The following is a 24,203-nucleotide window of genomic DNA, read 5'->3' as shown; positions in this document are numbered from 1 at the left end:
TCTTCAATATTATTTCTGGGTAAAAGCACCACTGTCAGGACAGCAAGGCTTTAAACCTTTTTGCTATCCCGCAGTAATGTTGGGGAACCTGTCTTGGGGCTCAGGGTATTAAATGGATAATGTTTATGTTTTTTGCTGCTTATTTCAACCATTACACTGCGATTAATAGAATATCTGAGAGAATACGGAAAGGCTACAGTAGTACATATTTGAAGAATGCAAAAATCAACCCTGAAAATAAAGTAAATGATTTATGATTATTTATATTTGTTTTTGAATTTATCACCAGAAATCGCTGCAGTGATGTGAATATCAGTAATGTGGAGGTAAAATTGTGCACAGATTTCGGCCCATCAACATATTTCCTGTAATTGTGCTGCTTTTTCAGTCTCCCACTGGTGCATCATTTCCTGTCTCTCTCACACCACAGATGTAGACGAGTTTAAGAAGCTCACAATGAGCAGGCAGAAGGCAGTGAGAAGTCTGGTGTTAACATGGATGAGACAAAGCGATTCATTGATGGGCACAGAGACATTCCTGATTACCTGATTATCATAATTTTTTCTCTGCTTGTGTTCTATATGGTGGATGTTCAGCCTGGATACATTCATTAGAGAACAACATTTAAAAACATTTGTTTTGTATTAATATATATATATTAGGGCCAAACGCATTTTCACGGCACTAAATTGTATGATCAATGCAGCGTGCATTTCTGTTTTAAGTTTTTTATAAAAAATATAAATACATAAATAAATAAATGACTATAAAAGCGGCAAAATTAAAACCTTCAATGCAACATACATTTATTTATGACGTCCTTTCAGATGTAAAATAAATAAATAAACTTTACCGAAACATATTGTTAATCAGTAAGTCTCAAATCAAACACCAAAATCTGCCATGATTTACAAAATGTATCCTCTGGGGGGCGACAAACGCACCGGAGTGTATTGGCATTTTTCCTCATAATGCTGAAACGAACTTAACTTACTGTCTTTTTTGATCATACAGATAAAAGAAATACATAATTCTAATTTGCCGTCTCAATCATCTCCCTCACAAACGCAGAATTAAAACAACGTGTATCTCAGTGAATATCTGCCTCACAGACATAATAAATATAAGTACAGAAAACGCAGAATGCACTCGATGATTCTGTAATCATTTAGTTATGATCTACCGTTTCTCCAGTGTCACCTCATTAACCATCCGTGTGGAAACATAGCAAAAGTTCCCATTGGTGTCCTGATGATTTACGTAATTTAAAACACCATAATTACTTTAAAACCTTTGCAAGAATATTTTGCCTTCATGCTCTATCAGTTTGGTTTTTACTAATAATAAACAAACATTTGCATAAAGTATCAATATTTATCCATGTCCATATTGCTTAGAGTATTAAAAACAAAGTATTAATATATGGTACATTTAGAACAGACAGAAATGTGCAAATAAGTTGCGATTAAATATTTTAATTGATTCACAGCCCTGAATGTTAATATGACGTGACGTTCAGTTACCAGTGTGACACTAAAACCGGTAGTAGTAATGACTACTTTTTAATTAAGTACATGTCGGAGCCCAAACTTCTATACTTTAACTTTAGTAAAAAGTCAGAATTTCATCTTTTCCCGAGTTTTTTAAAACACGAGTATCTGCATTTTTAGCGTTTTGTTTCATTTCCTTGTGTTTCCAGTTTTTTTCCCACTAGATGTCGCCATTTAGCAAAAATACTCTTAACGACTTAAAAATTTATTCCAGAGTTGTTTTGTTTTTTCGCCATTATAAAATGTGGACTTTCTTTTAAACTGCTGTTATCTTAGATTTTTTTGTAACCTGAATTTTTTTTGGAATTATAGTTTTTGCTCATTTTTGGTTTGTACTTTTTAGACTCTAAAACCAATAATTTTTTCTGAGTATGTTTCTACATTTGGGACCTGAAACATTCCTGTGACAGGCTGCTAGAATCCTGCCTCTCTCACTGTTGACCCCAATTTGAGCCCCAGCCCTGACAGAATAAACAAGTTACATTCACATCAATCCGGGGATCTTACACATAAAGAAATAGAACTAGAAGTCCACTGATTTTTTCCAAATCAGTGGATCGTCTGTCTGCAATGTAAGACATTTTTAGACGGCTGTCCCCTATTCAATGGCCATTACTAGTATTTTTGCCAGCTGCTGGTGTTAAACGATGTCTTCTCCTACCCTTCCTTTGAGCAAAACATTTCCTAAACCTGCATTTAGCTCTGCTGGAGATGCCATCCACCAGCTAAAAGATCAGATCCTGCCTGTCCCGGGACCTTCTTCACCTCTAGCTCAAGCTCTCATCCACCTGGCCCGATTCCCACCATACTAGAAACCTTACCCACTCCACTTCTTTGTTGGGTTAAGGACATGGCTCTGGTCTCTTCCACCTGTGCCTAATTTATCTGCTTTTTCCTTTTTGGACTCTAAAATAACAATAGATTTTCCAGCATTTCCGAAGTTTGTCTCTTCATTTGGTTTCACAAACCTCGTCTTGGCAGACTGAAAATAAAGAGTGTGTGTACCAGTAAGTAAAAATAATAAAGGAAATAAATCAAATAATTTCTGGACAAGCTGCAAGTATTTGTTAACTGTAGATGGCTGATGTTGAAGATCTAGAAGAAATCTTAAGTAGTATACTATGCATTACTTGCTTATACATTTCTTTACTACTGCACGCTAAATTAAACTTCACAATCAAAATATTTTAGTTTAAGTAAACTTACAAAGTATGCATGTCCTGAAACTGTGAAATCCAGTAGACTTTAGACTGTAAAACCAGAAGAGAATTGTTTCCTGTTGTGGGCAGAGAAGTTTGAGACAATACTTCCAGTCCTTATTCAGCAAGATTCTCATCAAAAAGCACCATAGAACATAAAGAAGAAGCTACTAAGATCATGAAATTACAGAATCCAGAAGTGAAATGTAAACCTGATCGGCTGCTCAGACACTGTGCATTAGGTAAAAGGGACTATAAATATAAAATAGGAGAAAGTAAAAGAAATAAGAGGAGATATAAGATGATATATTCTATAACGATAAGATGGTATTTAAAAAAAAAAAAGCAATATATTTATTTAATATTTACATTTGCAAAATGGAATGTACAAAATTGAATGAGGCATAATAAACCAAACTGAAGAGCCTGAAGAGAACCATTAACATCATTATTATAAATAAATAAATGTGGCACAATCACAACTTAATGTAATGCAATAAATTCATTCAAAGATACTAGAAGATTGTTTGAATCTTTGTTTCTTGTTTCAAAATCACAAAAGAAACGTGCAGACAAAATGCAGAAAAAGAGAAGAAACATGCAGAAAAAGGTGTCAATCTCCAATTATTGTTTTAAATACCATGGTATCATATCTGTTTTTACTTTCGGTTTCATAACACAGCATAACCCCCCACCCCGCCAAAAAAAAAAAAAAAACAGCCTCACCATCGATGGGACGGAATTGAAAGTAAAAGACAAATGAAAAAAAAACACAGTACTGAAAACATTAATACTTCTGACTGAAGGTAAGTGAATCCGGGGTCTTGATGATGAACGTTTATTAACTGTAGTTTAAATGTAGATTTCATACAGTTATTAGACACTTGAATGTTTTTCAGTTTGACAGTTTCTTCCTCTCTCCATTTTCTGCAGTATTTGTTAGAGGTTTATAAAATAATATATAATTTGTACCTAGTATAAAAAAAGCATTCAACAATTTTGCTGTTTAAGAAAACTTAGAGAATATGCAAATCATTTCAGTATCAAAACTGATAAAGAGTAGAAGCTGTGAAATCGGCAGTGAGTCGTTTCCTGTTGTTGGAGAACAGCGAAGAGCAGGTCAGGGTGGTGTACAAGATAAAACATGAACATTCTCCTAAGTTTCAGTTACAAGTATGTGGACAGAAAACAATGCATGCAGGAGGAAGTCAGTATAATGTGCAGGAGATCAGTATAATGTACAGGAGATTTTGGCTTATTACTCCTGCATGAAGCTTAATAACCATGTCGATTCTAAAGACTCCTCCTTTCTTCAGTCCTGACCACATTGAGCTTCACTGTAAATGTTTTTCGTCTTCACATCTGATATCCAGGTGCATTGTACAGAAGGTCAGTTGAAGCTATAGAATCAAACTTTATCTATTGTTAAATGATGTTTTATGCAGCACCGTGATCCTGGAGGACTATTTTTTCATTTCACTGTGCTCAGTAATGTATATGGGTAACATGTAAAATCCACAAGACCTTAAAAATGAAAACAACCCGCGACCTCCTCCGTCTTCACCACAGTTAATATCCATATAGATACTAGTTAATGATTGACTCTTCACATCATGTCCCAGTGATGCAAGATTCTGCCTCCTTCCATCCAGGAGGAGATACAGGAAAAATTATTTAAGCAGAAGCAGCAGTTTCAGGGCCAGCTTTTCAACTTTCAAGTTCAGGTTTCTATGTAATAATAATAATAATAATAATAATAATAATAATAATAATAATAATATTTTTCTTAACCTTTACAGAAATGGGATCATCTTCCACTAAACCTGGTTTGTACCACACGTTTTTGATAGCAGCTTTTTATCCTCCTTATGACCAGATGATCAGTCTGGACTGTATGTGTCACTGATGGTCAGGAAAATATGCAGCATAACAAATTGTCGTCAAGAACCGAATTTCACTGTAAATGTTAGGATTAAGTTTGGGAACTTTACTTCTGTGCAGTTTGTCTGGTGTAAACATGACATGTGAACAACAAATGTATTCATTTCGAATATTTATAATTTCTACTATTTCAAATTTTCTACTTCTTTCAAACAGAATTTATCACAGTTCTGGCTGATAAGCAAGTAAAACGTGGAGACACCATCACTCTTTCCTGCAAAGCGAACAGCGAAACTGTAATAGTGACGTGGACAAAGAATGACATGAAACTGTGTTGCGTTAAAGACAAACACATTATTTTGAAAAATGCAACAAAATTTTCGTTGGAAATTGTCAATGCTCAGGAGGCTGATGGCGGGAAATACACCATCAACCTGAAGAATCATAAGGGGGAGATTTCCTGCTCTTCCTATGTCAGAGTCGGTACGTAAAACTCCATCCATAATTTATTTCTTTTATATCGTCTTTTTAATTATTATTACAAATACCACACAAACAGATAATAATAATAAGAAGTAATAATAATAATAAAAGCTGAAAGCAGCACCCAGACATGACGAGCTCAACATTTACAAACTGTTGCCTCACTAATCACAGGAGAGCCGATTGGGCAAAATGTAGCGGCATGAAAGCAGTAACGGCAGATAGATTTAAGCGTTTTCACAGTCCTGAAGATGTGTAACAAATTTTGTGCCAGTGTGCAAAGTTGTTGCTGACAAGCAGCCTCACTTCCTGTTTAAGAACTCATTATCTGGTTTTCTACAATATACAATTATTGCGAAGCTTAAATAAAGCTAAAATATTACATGGATAAATGTATATTTATATAAATATGCAGAAATCCATTTTCAGTACTCCAGGCTTTTTTTTTTTTTACAGAGATCAAGGAATGGAGGAACTTTAATTCAAAGTAAGTGAGAATAATTCTTCACATACTGAACAGTACCTGTTAACATTAACGATATACTATATTACAGTATAGTTCAGTAAAGTACAGCACAGCATAGTGTACATGGTATAGCTCCAAAAAAGGAATTTCCTTCTACACTGTTATCCGTGTTGTCAATAAGTATTATATTTATAGCCACTAGGCACACCCTCAAATCACCCCGGTAAAGATTAAAGAGCAGTAAAACCAGATGATTGGCTGATTGGACAGGTGTTCTTATTAAAGTGGCCAGCAAGTGTTTATACGCATCATTATGTCATAATATATGATGGATTTCTTCATAAATGTTTTTAACTCTAAAAATGTCCAGTGATTTACCATATTATTGTTTTTACAGTCAGAAGCAGCTGCTCAATAATCTAAAGGAATTTAAAATATTTCATAAAATCCCGAAACTCCGCTTTCTGCTGTACGGACCAGTTGGAGGAGGAAAGTCCAGCACCATAAACACCATCAGAACCATCTTTGAAGGACGTCAGCTGGTGGAATGTCTGGCTGCTGCACTGTCTGAGACGAGTCACACGAAACGCGTGAGCTCTGTTTGTTTCATTTCGGCCAATGATTTCCTGATGATCATAAAAATTCCAATCATGGTCCAACCATGCTGATGTTTATTTCCCCTTAGTTTGACAGTTTTGAGATTTCGGAGAAACATGGATCTTTTCCTTTTATCTTCTATGACACGATGGGTGTGCAAGCCCAAGATGGTGTACACATTAATGACATTATCGCAGCTTTAAAAGGTCATATGAAAGTCGGCTACATGGTAAGATAAAATACACTTTGTTAACAACTGAACTTATACGTGTAGAAGAAATATAGCCAGGATTCTTATTTTATATTTATTACTACTTTATGTAAATGAACACTAAAAAAAGGTACAGAATTTACATAAATCTACATACATACATATGCATATATAAATGTCTGACTTAGTAACAAAGCAACCAACTGTAACCAAACATTCCATATTATCCCATTGCTTCTTTCTATAGTGCGAGCCCAAAACACCGTTATCTGAAGACAGCATATATTACCTCAAATATCCGAGTTTAAGTGATCGGATGCACTGTCTGCTGTGTATTATACCAGCCGACAAGATCGGACTCATGGGAAAAGATTTTCTTGACCAATTTAAGATGGTCTGTAAAGCAACACAAGCCATCAGTGAGTCACTTTACACACTTTACACAATTATGCTAATATAGTAATATAATGAACTATCATTCACTCACTTGGAAAAATGACTTCAGAATTATTTTTTAATGGAAAATTTCATTCAACAACAAATCAGCTAAATCTGATGACATTTAAAAATGAAACCAAAATGTGTTTATTTTGCTATTTGTTTTTGCTGTTATTTATCTTATTTATGTAATGAATCAGAATTCTGCACATCCAGCTGTTGTCAGTTTAGACTTTCAATAGAGAAGTATTTAGGCTTTTTTTGCTTTGTTGACTCTAATGATACAAAAAAGGGGAAATTATCTTAAACATATTATAATGTTATGCTGCGCTCTTCCTCCACTGTGTACATTAATCTTAGGGATTCTTTCCCAGAAGCTTTTTGATCCTAGTAGATGTTTTCCCACAGATTTCACAGCTGACAGACAGCTAGTCTGTTCATTATAATTACAATTATTAATTGTATATTCTGTTTTGTTTTTAAATTCCTCCAACATTCACCTGATTATCATGTAAGATTCTGCATTCCACTACACTGCAGAACAAAATAATGATCTTCAAGAAAACATCCAGACCTTTATCACACTGTCTCTTGATTGGCCACAGATCCTGTTGATGGGATGAAATGTTCTTACAAGTCTGGAATGTTGTCATGTTTGCTGAACTGCCACATAAAACGATTCTGACCAACTGACAGCCCTAAAACCTGCAACCTCCTGCTGCAGTTATCACAAGATCAAAAGCTCACAAAGTCCTATTGGTCTCCTGAATGTTTTTATAATAAAGGGTCAAGAGTTTTTATGCATTGCAGTAACTACATAATATGAGTGGAGCTTCCAGAAGGGTGGAGCAGACGGAAGTTTCTTCTGAATGCCGGCTTTCTATATTACAGGAGTTCCTCAAGTGGTTCTGATGACAAGAGTAGAATGTGTGTGCATCATGACAAGGAACAATTTGCGTAACGTCTACAAAAGCCAGAAGATCAGGGATAAAGTAAGTAAAAGCAAGAATTCTTAACTGTACAAAATAAAATAAAAGCTAGAAGATTGACCCTGTTCATGTTTTCTGGGTTCATGCAGATGACTGAGTGCAGTAATAAGCTGGGTGTTCCAGTGAACCGTATATTTCCTGTGAAGAACTATCACGAGGAGACCGATGTGAACGAGGACATCAACTGCTTGATGCTGGATGCTTTGAATAACGTTGTACGATGGGCAAATGACTATGTGACTATGTGTTAAAACAAGAGTTAAGGAGAATTTCTATAATTACCTTGAAGTATAAATACCTTCTTTTTATCAAGAGCCATTTGACTGTTAATGCAAATAAACTTTGAATTTATAGCTTCAAAACACCAAACCCAAAATCTCAGAAGTTAAAATAAAAAGTTTAAACAGCCAAATTTCTAGTATTATATCCAATAATTAATCTAGCTACATTTTAACTTGTCAAATCTCAATCATCTAAAAGATTGGAAATAATTTCACATATTTTGTGATGTTGAAGTTGAAGTTTGGTTCTACTGTTGAAGACAATGTTCTAGTGTAGCACCTGTTATTGTGTCTGCATGTATAATCAACTTGGACTGAACATGATCTTATTTCATGCTAACACTTTTTTCATTTCCTTCCATGTTCTATAACTTTAATAAAATATCACCGTTTGTGGTTAATGAGATAGAAATGCTTGATGCAGTAAAATATTATAGTCTCATTAAATGCATAGACTAAATGTATAAAATAATTAAAATGACATAAAAATTATTTTTCCAGCTGTGCTGCTGTTTGAGGCACTTTATCTCTGGGTGTCATAGTTTCTATATTAACAAAGTGAACATGTCTGTGGTTGTCCACATTACCAATAAATAAACTAAATAAATAAAAATCATGTTTCAATTTTATGTTAAATGTGTTAGAACAAAGAAAACGTCCTTCATTTTTGAAGCCCTCATGGCAGATTTTGACCTTGGCACCATGTGATGTGACAGCTGAAATCTGATTGGTTAGAATAATTGAACATAAACAGACTCCTTGTTGCAGTGCAACTTAGAGGGAATTGATGAAATTAATAAAATATATTATTGGAAATATTTTTTATATATATTCATTGACAAAAAAAATTTCATACTTATATTGTTTCTATTAAAGTATCCAGTAGCATTGATTTCATTCAGCATAATCCGATGAAAAGCAACAATTCAGCATTCAGCTTGTGTGACTACATTTAGATGTACCTTTGTTTGACTGTGTTTTCTGTCAATAGATGAAACAGATAACTGAATTTCTGTTTACCTTTCCAACTTCTGACCAGCAAAACAGTCAGAAAGCAATAGTGACAAAATGAACAAGTGAGAATAAACTATTACTTCATCAGTTCAGGTCTGTACATGTAAAAATCTCCGCCCTTTTCCCCACTTCTCTAGGTCTTTAATTAAGATTGCACAGGCCATAACTAATTCATTTCATTGTTCAATTGAACATGTACAAGCAAGTTTCAAAATGTGCCAGCATGCATTAAAGAGTTAAATAAAAACAAGTTTTAGAGAGCTATGAAACAAGTTTTAATAAACACACCACCACTTTTTACTTTCAAATTCATAGAACTTCCCCTCCCTCCGCAGGAGCAAAAGAGTCAGAAGAACGAGCAGTTAGAAGTACTGAGCTGCACATAGAGGACATTAGACAGAGAAAAACACCGGTAATAATAAAAGTAAGTACTTTTACTTGGTTTAGAAACATCATGTAATATGGAAAACTAACTAACTTTTCTCTCTCTCTTTTTTCATTTACTTACTTCTACTAATATTAATATAATATTAATACATAAGTATTAAAACAGAGACTCACAGACTGCATTGTTGCTGTTTAACTTAACATTCTCCTGTGCATTCCAGTGTTTATTACAGTTACAACACGGTGCGTTTCTGTTCAGCTTCCCTGTGTTTTTCTTCCTTCCCTACACAGTTACATAATCTTACACTAGCACGAGACTGATACGAGATTCTCATGTGTGTATATTTCTTTAATATAGATACAATCATGGGATTATTTTCATCAAACCTGGTATGTAACACAACTGACTCAATATTACAATAATTCTGAATAGGACAGCTGGAGCAGTGTAGAACTGGGTAAAAACGAAAGAAAATAAAAGAATAGGCCTGAAATGATAAATATGTATGTTTTATTCTGAATTTTTAAATTATTTGCAAATGTAACATGTGAAGAGATTAAACTTTTTGTTTCTTGTAAGATGGGCATAAACACACACACACACACACACACACACACACACACACACACACACACACACACACACACACAGGGTTATTCAAAAAGAATGAACCAATATCATGACGCATTGCTTCAGTTTTCGAACATCGTCATGGAATAAATAAATTTATTTATAACCAGTCATTTACATAAAAGTTGATTAAGAGTATAATACTTGTGACTTGGCCGAAGTTTTGTATTACTTATCCTTAATAAAATATTGCGCAATGAAATCGGTTCATTCTTTTTAAATAACCCTAGTATATATACACACACACACACACACACTATTCGTGTGTTTTTTTCTCTGTCTATCTAACAGAATTTGTCACAGTTCTGTCCGACATATATACAACTGAATGTGGAGAAAAAGTAACACTTCAATGTGAGGCAAACACAAAAGACATAACGGCAACATGGGAAAAAGACGACAGCAAATTCATGTGTGTCGAGGGTGAGCACCGAGTGAGAAAAGAAGGTACAAAATGTATTTTGGAAATTTTTAAAGCGAAGGAGACTGATGAAGGGAAATACACCCTAAACCTCAGCAAATCCTCGAGTTCTGTCTCATGTTCCACTCTCGTCAAAATCGGCAAGTAACATTATATTATTACCTGAATAAATATAAATAAACTAGAAATACAGATAATAGCCAACATTAATTATGCAAATAAGCAGTGACTGTAAATATTACATTATTTAACACTGCAATTGTACTTCTGGAAAAATATAATATTGTATAATATAGAACAGTAATATTGTATTAAAATAATGCCATTTATTCATTACAGTAATTCCACAATGGAGAGAAGTGAAATGGGAAAGGTTTCATTATCCTTCACTCCTGATTTATATCATTAGTTAATAATAAATGATTGAATAGATGATAAACTTTATAAACTGATACAAATGTACATTTTCTTTCCTCAGACAAGATGAAATGTTAAATAATCTGAAGACTTTTAAAGTTTGTAATCCAGTCGAACAGCTCAACTTCCTCTTGTATGGATTAGTTGGAGCAGGAAAATCCAGCACCATAAACACCATCAGAAGCATCTTTGAAGGCCGTCTGTATGTTAACTGCTTGGCTGCTGCAGGATCTACTACGAGTCAGACTCTCTCTGTGAGTTTACACACTATGTTGTATGTGTGGTGCATTTAGCAAGTCATTATTGGAAAAACAAGATTTATTTTTCTACTTCCAGTTTGGAAGTTACAACTTTAAAAATGATGAAGGGTCGTTTCCTTTTGCCTTCTATGATGTAATGGGTGCAGAAGCAAAAGCTGGTGTAAACACTCAAGACATCATCAGCGCTTTAAAAGGTCACATGAAAGAGGGCTACAAGGTAAAGTGTTCACATTACTGTGTTCAGCTCTTATCACTCAATCACACTGTATGGAAGTCAGTAGGAAACAAGTGTCTCCATAAAACCCTACCAGTGTAACCAGTGTATCTGGAATATCATCCAAACGTTTTCTTTCAGTTCATCTCTAATGCTCCAGTGTCTGAAAGTGACCTTTATTACAATCGAAATCCCAGTCTGAGTGATCAGATGCACTGCCTGGTTAACATCATAGCAGCAGACAGGATTTCAATAATGGACAATGAATCTCGCAATAAATGGAAGACGATCAAAGAAACAGCGAGCAGTATGGGTGAGTCAGTTCATCTTCTTATAGTTACACAAGTGTATCCTTGTCAGCTTGTGCTCTCAGAGGAACTCAGGATTATTCTTCTAGTTAATAAATATACAATCAAAATAAAATCACAAAGCCTTGCTGATATTTTACTGATTTTAAATTCACAACACATGAAATTCAGAAATTGAATAAAGACATCAGATCTTTTTGATGCGAGTGGTTAACAGTGTTTATCTGTACCTGCCTGTGCTACAGGAATCCCTCAAGTGCTTTTCATAACACATGTAGATCGTGGGTGTCCATTAATCAAGGACAATTTGCAAAACATCTACAAAAGCAGAAAGATCAAAGAGAAAGTGAGTCATTTTCTAAAACTCAAAATAACGTGTGTATTTATACCGACACTAACATGTGTGTGTTTGTGTGTGTATCCAGATGATTCAGTGCAGTAATCTCACAGGTATCCCCATGAACCTCATCTTCCCAGTCGTGAACTATCATGAGCAGACCAACATGAACACGGATATAAACTGCCTGATGCTGGATGCCCTAAAAAATATTGCTCATTGGGTAAACGACTACGTGAAGAAACGTTCCAACAACCAAAATTCACATTAGCAATTAAATAAATAAAGAAATCTCACAGAAAATATGAGAAGCAGAGCGACACACAATCTGAAAATCTACTGGATATTTATTACTCAAATCTACATATTCATGTTTTTTATATAGATTCAAAATTCTTTCTTGGACATTGAAAGTTATATTACATTTGATTTTTGCCTCTTTGGTGTATGAAAGGAATTTAATTTGTAGATATTATAGAATTGATTAATTGTGGAACATCAGGGGAAAAGACGGTTCTAGATAATAGTTTAATGTTCATATGGAGCTGCAAAGAGGGATTTTGTTATTTTATGCTTATTTCATTTAAGCTTTAAAGTTTCATGATTATTATATTGATCTAAATTTGAACAGATGAAAGATGCATTAATTTTCATGTTTTAATAAAACTTTAAAATGCATCCTCATGTTTGATTTGTTTTTGAAATTAGATTTCAGTAAAATCAGGAAAATAGACAAGAAATGACAGTAAGGAGTAGAAAACACAGTTCCTGTTCCAGGTGTTACAACAGATGTGCAGGAATAAATTACATTAAATATTAGTTTCTGCAACATTCTTTCTGAATTAAATAATTCTTCAATTAATTGATGAACTCTTGGATTTTTTCAGCAGATTCTAATTCAAATCACAATATTTGCGTTTCATCTGCTACCTTTTTGATTTGATATCACATGAGATATTCAATAAGAATAACTTTTGAATATAACAATTCCGAACAGAAAACCTCACACACCCAGCTGAGTTTCATCCACTTTCACTATTAGAACATTAACTAGTAACTGGCACAATAAACTTTATTATTCCATGTACCAGTGTTTAGACACCATATACACACAATTTCATGGACAGCAGAACATAAAACTGCTATGAACTTTTTGAACATCGCATTCGACATTTATCCCCAATTACTGTTATAATAACTTCCACTCTTCTGGGAAGATGTTCCACTAAATTTTGAATTCTGTTTTTTTAGATTTGTACTCATTTGCCCACAAGGGTTTTATATCTGAATATATAAACAGTATATATGTATGTTTTCTGAAAACAATTTTTTTCTCCCAAAATCAAATCAAAAACATGAGTTATTTAGTATAATAAATAGAAACAAGATCAAATGTTTGAAAGGCAAATAAAAAAAGAGATGTTTTTTAACGTAACAAATGATGCGGTTTAAAACAACTAAACACCACACAGAATGGGTCGGATTACATTTAATATTTAAACCAAAATGTGTTTATTTTACTGTTATTTATCTTTGCTATATTTTTGTAATGAATCAGAAGTCTGGCCATCCAGCTGTTTAGTTTGACTTTTAAAATATCTAAAATCGTGCCTTCTACTGTAGAAAAATATCAATGCAGGAAATTTTACGCTAGACATATTAGAGAGCCGCGCTCTAACTCGACTATGTACATTCATTATAAATTGTATATTCTGTTATCTTTCAAATTCCTCCAACATTCACCTGGTTATCATGTAAGATTCTGCATTACACTACACTGGAGAACATAATAATGATCTGCAAGAAAACATCCAGACCTTTATCACACTGTCTCTTGATTGGCCACAGATCCTGTTGATAGGATGAAATGTTCTTACAAGTCTGGAAATGTTTTCATGTTTGCTGAACTGCCACATGATGCACACAAACCAACTCTGACAAACTGACAGCCCTAAAACCTGCAACCTCCTGCTGCAGTTATCACAAGATCAAAATCATCATCTCACAGAGTCTTATTTGTCTCCTGAATGTATTTTATAATAAGGTATCAATAGTTTTTATGCATTGCATGATTACTTGATATGAGTGGAGCTTCCAGAAGAGTGAAGCAGTTGCAAAAAAGAAACTTTGAAACAAGCAATAACAAACACAAAACCACTTTTTACTTTCATTTTCACAAAACTAACCATCACTCTGCACAGGAAGCAGCAAGAGAGCCAGAAGAAGGCAGAGTTAGAAAGAAGTTGTTCTGAGCTGCACATAGAGGACATCATAGAGAGAAAAACACAGGTAATAATCAAACTAAGTACTTTTTCTTGCTTTAGAAAATCATACAGTATTTAATATGCAAAACTAACGTACTTCTCTCTCTCTCTCTCTCTCTCGTGCATAAAAAACATTTACTTTGATCTACTAATATTAATATAATTATTATAATATTAATATAAATAATAAGACAGAAAACAGAGACTCGCTGACTCCATGGTTGTATTCACTCTGAGATAACGAGTTTCTCCACAGTGCATTCCAGCGTTTATTACAGTTACGACACAGTGCTTTTCTGTTCAGATGCATCTCCTGCCTCTTCTTCACAGTTACAGTATATTATTTAACACTAAGACTGTAACTGATAAAAAATTCTCATGTGTGTATTTCTTTAATGTAGAGTCAAAGATGGGATCATCTTCATCCAAACCTGGTATGTAGCACAAAGTGATTTACATTAATATTACACTAATGCTGAATGTGACAGTAGTGCACTAGGCAGTGTTTACATGTATGTGTGTAATAGTGGGTAAAAATAGAGAGAAAAAGAGAAAGGCGAAGTCTGAAATGGTAAATATGCAGCTTTTATTGTGACTTTAAGCAGTAGTTTGCAACTACAATATGGGGCGGATGTGAAGAAATGAGATTACACTTCCTGTTCGTTGAGGTCTGTGAGATTGGCTTACTGTTCTAACTGACTCTTCAGTGTGTTTTCTTTTTTCTCTGTCTATCTAACAGACTTTCTCACAGTTCTGTCGGACATGTATACTACTGAATGTGGGAATAAAGTAACTCTTCACTGTGAGGCAAACACAAAAGTGGTAATCGCTACATGGGAAAAAGACGGCAGCAAACTGTTATGTGTAGAAGGCAAACACAAAGTGACACAAGAGGATACAAAGTGTGTGTTAGAAATTTTTAAAGTTGACGAGAAAGATGAAGGGAAATACACCCTGAACCTGAAAAACAAATTGGGTTCTGAATCGTGCTCCACCATCGTCCGAGTCGGCAAGTAACGATCTATTAAAAATATAAAGGAACTAGAAATAACAATAAAAGCCAACACTAATGATTAAATAAACAGTGACTGTAAATAGATCATTATTGTTTAATATATAACAGTAATATTGTATTAAAATCATGTCATTTATTCATTACAGTAATTCCACAATGGAGAGAAGTGCAGTGGAAAAGGTTTCATTATCCTTCACTCCTGATTTATATCATTAGTTAATAATAAATGATTGAATGGATAATAAACTCTATAAACTGATACAAAAACCCAATTAATTGTACATTTTCTTTCCTCAGACAAGATGAAATGTTTGCTAATCTCAAGAAATTTCAGGTTTGTAATCCAGTCGAACAGCTCAACTTCCTCTTGTATGGATTAGTTGGAGCAGGAAAATCCAGCACCATAAACACCATCAGAAGCATCTTTGAAGGACGTTTGTATGTCAACTGCTTGGCTGCTGCAGGATCTACTACGAGTCAGACTCTCTCTGTGAGTTTACACACTTCATATCACGTGTTTAAACTCAGTGTATGTTGTATGTGTGGTGCAAAGTAGTTATTGGAAAACATCTCTCTTTCTCCACTACATCCAGTTTGAAAGATACAGATTTGAAAATGAAAAGAAATCATTTCCTTTTGCCTTCTATGATGTAATGGGTGCAGAAGCAGAAGCTGGTGTGAACACTCAAGACATCATCAGTGCTTTAAAAGGTCACATTAAGGAGGGCTACAAGGTAAAGTGTTCACATTACTGTGTTCAGCTCTTATCACTCAATCACACTGTATGGAACTCAGTAGGAAACACGTGTCTCTAAAACCCTACCAGTGTAACCAGTGTATCTGGAATATCATCCAAACTTTTTCTTCAGTTCATCTCTAATGCTCCAGTGTCTGAAAGTGACCGTGGTTACAAGCAAAATCCCAGTCTGGTGATCAGATGCACTGCCTGGTGAACGTCATAGCAGCCGACAGGATTTCAATGATGGACAATGAATCTCACAAAAAATGGAAGACAATCAGAGAAACAGCGAGCAGTATGGGTGAGTCAGTTCATCTTCTTATAGTTACACAAGTGTATCCTTGTCAGCATGTGCTCTCAGAGGAACTCTTCTAGTTAAAAATGTATGTTGCCTGAAATGATGTGGGCAAAAGTGACATTTTACTGATTTCAAATTAACAACACATGAAATTCAGAAATTGATTAAAGACATCAGATCTCTTTAATGCGAGTGGTTAACAGTGTTTATCTGTACCTGCCTGTGCTACAGGAATCCCTCAAGTGCTTTTCATAACACATGTAGATCGTGGGTGTCCATTAATCAAGGACAATTTGCAAAACATCTACAAAAGCAGAAAGATCAAAGAGAAAGTGAGTCATTTTCTAAAACTCAAAATAACGTGTGTATTTATACTGACACTAACATGTGTGTGTTTGTGTGTGTATTCAGATGATTCAGTGCAGTAATCTCACAGGTATCCCCATGAACCTCATCTTCCCAGTCGTGAACTATCATGAGCAGACCAACATGAACACGGATATAAACTGCCTGATGCTGGATGCCTTAAAGATTATTGTCCACTGGGCGAATGATTACGTGAAGAAACGTTCCGACAACCAAACTTCACATCAGGAATAAAATGAATAAAGAAATTTCACAGAAATATGAGAAGCAGAGCGACACACAATCTGAAAATCTACTGGAAATTTCTTACTGAAATCCATCAGCTCCTTAATCCCAAATGATAAGAGTAAATATGATTATTAAAGATAAAGGAGTTTAATGATACATATATATTAAACATGAATATCTGTATAAGTGCAAAATTCTGTCGTTTACATTTGCGGAATTGAGCAGAAGCCCGTGTCCAGAGCGACGTACAGAAGTGCTTTGACTACAACTCTTGATTTTTACAAAGCAAACTTGGAAAGTGCTCATTTGAGTGTTTCAGGAAAATGTAATGTCATGAACGTTAAAAGTTATATTACATTTGACTTTATTGTATGAAATGAATTTAGATTGTACATGATTGAGGAATTGATTTATTGTGGAACATCAGGGGAACAGACTGAATTATTTCAGGTTCTAGATAACATGTAGATCTGAAGCTGAAAAAAAGGGATTCAGATATTTTATACTTCTTTCATTTAAGTTTCAAAGTTTTATGGTAGTTAAACTGATCATGTTTCCAAAATAAATAAATAAATAAATAAATATTTTCAAATTGCGACTTTATTTCTTGCAAATCTTCAGGAAAGTGGCATCACTTCTTCTCCTGCTTTAATATTACAGAGCAGCGTGTGAACATTACAGTCAGGAGATCATTACAATGACCAGGTCACAAAGAGCAGATCGTGAAACCACACCGGAAATAATTCTTTATGATTTTTATCTGTTTCACAGATCGATCTATTGACTGTAGCATATTTAGTTATTAACATGTAAAGATTTCCGGCACTTCAGAGGACTGATGCTGACCGAATGAGGAAAAAAAAATCGTAAATTGTGAGAATAAAATAATTGGAATCGCAAAAGCAATTTTTTTTTTTTTTTAATCTGGCAAAAACGTACGCAAGCGCATTGTATTCACAAAGAAAAAAAAATCCTGATCTCATAATTACGACTTACTATCTCATAATTTTAAGATCCTGATCTCATAATTACAACTTACTAACTCGTAATTATGACTTAATATCTAATAATTACTACTAAATATCTCGATTACGACTTACTAACTCAAGATTATGACAATATCTCAATTACTACTTAAGATCTTATAATTACGACTTATTCTCATCATTATGATTTATGATGATGTTTTTTTCTCTGTGTGAATGCAATGCGCTTCAGTAGAAACAGTCTTTTATAATCACGTGCACTAAATAGTTTCACTTTCGATTTCACAGTTGAATCGCTTTAACGGAAAGCAGCGAAAAATAAAGACGTCAGACGGAAGAAATATCGAGCAGCACACACCGAGAAACAAACTACAGGAATAACACAATGTAAGTCGTTTATTTTGTTTAGAAAGATCACATGTCATGTGCAAAAACACAACCTGCTCAATTCTACTAAATATATGAGGACAGAAAACACGGCTTTACTGACTGCATTGTTGTTGTGCCAGTGTTTATTACAGTTACAACATGGTGTTTTTTTTATATAGATTTAAAGATGGGAGGATCTCCAGCCAAACCTGGTATGTAACACAAACTGATCAATATTACAGAAATGCTGACTGGGACATTAACAATGTACATTTATATCTCTATCATGTTTACTGTTGGTACAAACGGTAAAATATCAACCAGGTGTCGTGTCCATAAATACGGCCTCGTTTCCCACACATGAAACGTTGTTTAGACACTGCAAGAAAAGAAAACGTCCATCTAAACACTTTAACGAAAACTTTCTAAAATTAGGCGTGTCGGAATCTGGGGTCCTTCCAGCAAAGGAGTTTTTTCTTTTCTGATGTTGCTTGTTTTTTCCACCAGATGTCGCTGTTTTGTTAATGAAGTTCCTCATCAGCTCCTATTGTTTTCACCTGATTTTCTTGTAATCCCTGTGTTCATCTCCCCTTTTTGTTCTGGTCTACTGCTCGTTTTGTGAGAATGATTTTATCATCATACATGAACATATGTTTTTTTCTAACTTCATGCAGTTTAAAAGAAATTTGCAAATGCAACATGTGGCAGATGAAGAACAGGACTGAGAGATTTGCTCGCGATGTACATGTATATAAACTAGGAAATTTACCATCAGTGTGTTTTTTGTAACATGTTTTTTTGATTATATATTCAACAGAGTTTGTCAGAGTTCTGGCTGATAAAATTGTTACAAGTGGAGGAACAGTTATTCTTCGATGTGAGGCAAACACAGAATATGTAACGGCAACGTGGGAAAAAGACAACAGTAAATTGTTATGTGTAGAGGGGAAACACAAAGTGTACAAAATAGGTAAAATATTTACTTTGGAAATTTCAAATGCTGATGAGGCTGATGAAGGGAAATACACTTTAACCCTGAGCAACACATCAGGATCTGCATCATGTTCCGCTTTCATCAGAGTCGGTAAGTAACATTATATTATTACCTGATTTACTATAACATACACATAAATACTGATCATGTAAATATTATAATATTCAACACTGCAAATGGAAACCTCATGAAATAAAACAGAACTAAACTTTAGTATAATATAGACACAATAATAATATTGTATTAATAATGTGTATTTATTCAATACAGAAATGAAGAAATGGAGAGAAGTGCGATGGCAGAGGTATCATTATCCTTCAATCCTGATTTTTATCTTCTAACACATTCACTGTTTTTACTGTAATAGTTATAACTGATATATAAACTAACAAACTGATAGATTTTACATTTTCTTTTCTCAGTCAAGCTGAAATGTTGAATAATATCAAGACATTTAACATTTGTAATGAAGTTGAAGAGCTCCACTTCCTCTTGTATGGATTAGTTGGAGCAGGAAAATCCAGCACCATAAACACCATCAGAAGCATCTTTGAACGACGTCCGTTTGTAAACTGCCTGGCTGCTGCAGGATCTACTACGAGTCACACTCTCTCTGTGAGTCCATAATATACCATGTGTGTGTGTGTGTGTGTGTGTGTGTGTGTGTGTGTGTGTGTGTGTGTGTGTGGTACATTTATCAAAGTAAATGTTTTAAAACTAAATGTTTTTTCTCAACATCTTCCAGTTTGAAATTTACAGACTTGAAGATGAAGAAAGATCGTTTCCTTTTGTCTTTTATGATGTAATGGGTGCAGAAGCAGAAGCAAAAGCTGGTGTGAACACTCAAGACATCATCAGTGCTTTAAAAGGTCACATGAAAGAGGGCTACAAGGTAAAGTGTTCGTTACAAATTTTTGGATTTGGAACAAGTCCTAGTCTATTTTATTGACTTATATGGCCGGAGCAGACCTGTTTTAACCTCTTTACCATAGTTTGGTTCACAGAAAGTTAGAAAAAACATTCTTAAAGGTTGATTCTTGAACAGCGTCACTGTAAAACTCTACGAGTGTAACCAGTGTTCCTGATACCATCCAAATCTGTGCTACTGTATATGACCACACAAACTCAAGAACTTTTACTTTCTCTTTTCTTCAGTTCATCTCGAATGCTCCGTTGTCTGAAAGTGACCATTATTACAATCGAAATCCCAGCCTGGGTGATCAGATGCACTGCCTGGTGAACGTCATAGCAGCTGACAGGATTTCAATGACGAGCGTTGAATATATAAAAAAATGGAAGACTATCAGAGAAACAGCGAGCAGTATGGGTGAGTCATTTATTATTCATACAAACATTAACACCAACTTTTTTTGTGGCTCCAAATCTGTTTTTGTCTTTCAACAAAAAGACATTATTCTGTCATGGAAATAGTGTTCAAGCACATTAATAACAGATTAAATTGTTTTTATTGACATCACACTTTGCTATACGAAAGTGCTAGATTTGGCAACCTGCCTGACAAAAACTTCTCAATTTAAATAATTTATCAGACTGATTTTTCACACTGATGAGATATACAATGAAATTACAGTTTTTATCTGAGTGTGTATCTAAGTGTGTATCTGTGTGTGTTTGTGTGTGTGTGTGTGTGTATCTGTGTGTGTTTATGTGTGTGTGTATCTGTGTGTGTTCTACAGGAATTCCTCAGGTGGTTTTCATGACGAGACCAGACTGTGAATGTAAAATAACAAAGGAGAATTTGCAAAACATCTACAAAAGCAAAAAGATCCGAGATAAAGTGAGTTATTTTGGTGACTGTAATGTGCATCACTGCAACGATTCCCAACTACAATTTGAAACAAAATAATGTGTGTGTTTTTCTGTGTGTATCCAGATAATTCAGTGCAGTAATCTACTGGGTGTACCAGTGAACCTCGTCTTCCCTGTAGTGAACTATCATCAGGAGAACGACGTGAACGCGGATATAAACTGCCTGATGCTGGATGCCTTAAGAAATATTGTCCCCTGGGCGAATGATTACGTGAAGAAACGTTCCAACACCCAAAATTCACATCAGCAATCAAACTAGGTATAAAGAAAATAAAACATTTAAATCACAGAAAATATAAAAAGCAGTGCGACACACAACTTGAAAATCTAATGGATACATATTATTAAAATCCATGCAACATCACAGGAACAGACTGAATTAGAAAAATGTTATAAGTTAAAGAACACCTATATTTGTGTCTGCACACGAACCTATTCCATGCTATCATTGTTTTTTTATATACTAAAGTTATGAATTCATAGCATCATTCCGTATACTGTATGTATATATGTATATATATATATATATATATATATATATATATATATATATATATATATATATATAAATTAGTTAAACAAATATAATAAACAATTTGTGCAACATTTGCAAAAGGCAGAAGATCAGGGAGAAAGGTATAAGTAGCAAAGTTTCTTGCTACAAATACAAATGAGGAACTGTATCTTTTCTGTGAAGAACATCACGAGGAGACACGTGAATGAGGATATCAGCTGCTCAATGATGGAAGTTTTAAATAACGTTGTACGATGGGTTAATGACTGTGCAAACAAGAGTGTGAATTTGCATAATTATCAAGAGCCATTTGTTTGTTAATGCAAATATACTTTACATTTATAGCAGCGACACAAAGCTTTACACTGCCACATTTCCAGTATTATGTACAATATTTAACCTTTTTACTTTTTAACTTGTGTCAAATCTCAATCTAAAACAATGGAAATAATTTCTCATATTTTGTGAAGGTGAAGTTTGGTTCTCTTGTTGAAGACAATGTTCTAGTGTAGCATCTTGTTATTGTGTCTGCAGGTATAATTAACTTGGACTGCACATGATCTTATTGCTTGCTGTTTTTATATACTGATGTGATAAATTCATGCCACTATAACAGATTATATATTAGGTTTATACATATATTCAAATGAATTGAATATTAAAAGCAAAAAAAAAATTACATAATTACAGTAAATAAATAAATATAAATAAACATTGTTGTGTGTATTTGTGTATCCAGATGTGCAGGCAGTAATGCATTTAGTGGACCTGTGAACTGAATCTTTACCAACTGTGGCACCACTTTACGAAGACCAACATGAATGATGACAAATTACATTTAAACAAATATTAGCAGCCAAACTATTAATCAATAAATTTGTTTAAAAAAATTTTTACAGTTAAAGCAACATGGAAATTCTGCCTGATTAATTTAATTATATTATCATTGTAATAAAAAACAACAAAAAAAAAACCATGATACTTAAATCTGATTGATGGAACATAACATGATCTTATATTTCTGTTATAGTACTTATTATAAAAACAGTATAGACTCATTTTTTTTTTCAATAATTGTTGGAGTAGCAGAATGTAGTTTCAGTATTTAACAGTATATTACATTTCCTTTAATGTAGGACAGTATTTTTAAGTTTGGGTGCTAAAAGAACTGATGGCACAAAATCACGTTTCAATTTTATATTACGGTTCTTTGTTTTCATGAGAAGCATTAAAAATAAATCCCTTTTGAAAGCCTGAATGATCATTTTTTTTGTAATAAAGTAATAAAGTGCAAAAATACAAAATAATATCAATGGGGGAAAAAACGCAAGACATGGTGAAAAGTAATAAAGAACATGAGTCACAACAGCAGCTACGGGGGAAGGTATGTATTTATAAAAATATATACATATATGGATATACAGTGGGGGAAATAATAATTTGATCCGCTGCTGATTTTGTTAATTTACCCCTTACAAAGAAATGAACAGTCTAAATTTTTACAGTCGGTTTATTTTAACAGAAAGAAAGAATATACAAAAAAATCTATTAAAAACATTATTATGTTCCTCTAGATTTTAGAGCATGTTTGTGGAGATTCATCCCAAAGGTGTTAAATATGTTTGGAGCTCTATAGCAGGAGATCTTTCACTTAAACCCATATTAAGCATAACGACATCATAAACAGCTGTGTGCCTCCAACTTTGTGCTAATAATTTGGGTAAAACCACATGCTGTGGGTGGAAAAGGCATGTGTTCCAAAACTTTACTCTCTATAGTGTAGATTAAAGTCATCAATGATCACTGAATGAATATTTACTGATAAAATATAAAGTTCAGTAATTTCCCCTACACATTTTAGAGGAAAGTGAAGTCAGTTTACTTAATGAACACAATGGAGTTAAATAGAGTTTATTAAAACTCTACACAATTCCTCTAGAAGGTGGTGAACAATCAGCTGCTGTAACTGAATTCAGCGTGTTAAACTGAATTTAGATGAACCTGTTTAACTGCATATCCTCTCAACAATAGAGTCAGATTATAGACAACTTCATTTCTGCTCTGTTGGATTTAGATGAACCCGTTTAACTGCATTTTCTCTGAACAATAAAGTCAGATAAGAGCCAACTTCATTTCAAAACTTCAGTATTCTGGCTTCTGACCAGTACGAGTAATAAAACCTCAATGGAAGCTGATAGTACAACCCAGAGTTAATCATGTGACTGAACTATCCTTGATTCCTCCCAGTGCAGTTGTATTATAAAACAATTAAACAGCAATAAATATTCTATAGTAAATATATGCTACTAGGAAATCTGATTGAAAGAAAGTGGGAATTCTAATGGAAACAACTTTAATCAGTTCCAGACTGCACATGCTTCTTTTTCCTTTCCTTTTTTTCACTCCTTTAGGTCTCTATGTTTAAGAAGTTTAAGATTGCACAGGTCATAAACTGTAACTCTCATTGTTAAAAAATGTTCCAGCAAAAGTCAACAAACCAGCTATAAAACCATTAA

The 24,203-nt window shown here is 34.0% G+C and overlaps 1 protein-coding gene across 12 annotated transcripts; it reads left to right on the top strand.

Moving 5' to 3' along the window:
• Window positions 1-3,466: 3,466 nt before the first annotated feature.
• On the top strand, window positions 3,467-22,566 carry LOC124379753 (interferon-induced protein 44-like). Of its 12 annotated transcripts, XM_046840343.1 has the most exons (16): window positions 3,467-3,555; window positions 4,402-4,473; window positions 4,549-4,575; window positions 4,847-5,113; window positions 5,570-5,600; window positions 5,977-6,169; window positions 6,265-6,405; window positions 6,635-6,806; window positions 7,717-7,817; window positions 7,904-9,202; window positions 9,445-9,533; window positions 9,855-11,219; window positions 16,027-16,097; window positions 16,233-16,403; window positions 16,632-16,732; window positions 16,812-17,576. In XM_046840343.1, exons 3-10 carry the CDS (start codon window positions 4,551-4,553, stop codon window positions 8,063-8,065), a joined length of 1,092 nt encoding a protein of 363 aa, XP_046696299.1. In that variant the 5' UTR covers window positions 3,467-3,555; window positions 4,402-4,473; window positions 4,549-4,550; the 3' UTR covers window positions 8,066-9,202; window positions 9,445-9,533; window positions 9,855-11,219; window positions 16,027-16,097; window positions 16,233-16,403; window positions 16,632-16,732; window positions 16,812-17,576. The 12 variants fall into 12 exon arrangements, with proteins under 12 accessions (XP_046696299.1, XP_046696289.1, XP_046696290.1 ...); XM_046840333.1 differs by lacking the exon at window positions 4,402-4,473; XM_046840334.1 differs by having other exon boundaries at window positions 3,467-4,473.
• The last annotated feature ends 1,637 nt before the right edge of the window (window positions 22,567-24,203 follow it).

Source organism: Silurus meridionalis, chromosome 3 (genome assembly GCF_014805685.1).
Source record: "Silurus meridionalis isolate SWU-2019-XX chromosome 3, ASM1480568v1, whole genome shotgun sequence".
Classification (NCBI taxonomy): domain Eukaryota; kingdom Metazoa; phylum Chordata; class Actinopteri; order Siluriformes; family Siluridae; genus Silurus; species Silurus meridionalis.
This window is presented reverse-complemented; position numbering and strand designations above follow the sequence as displayed.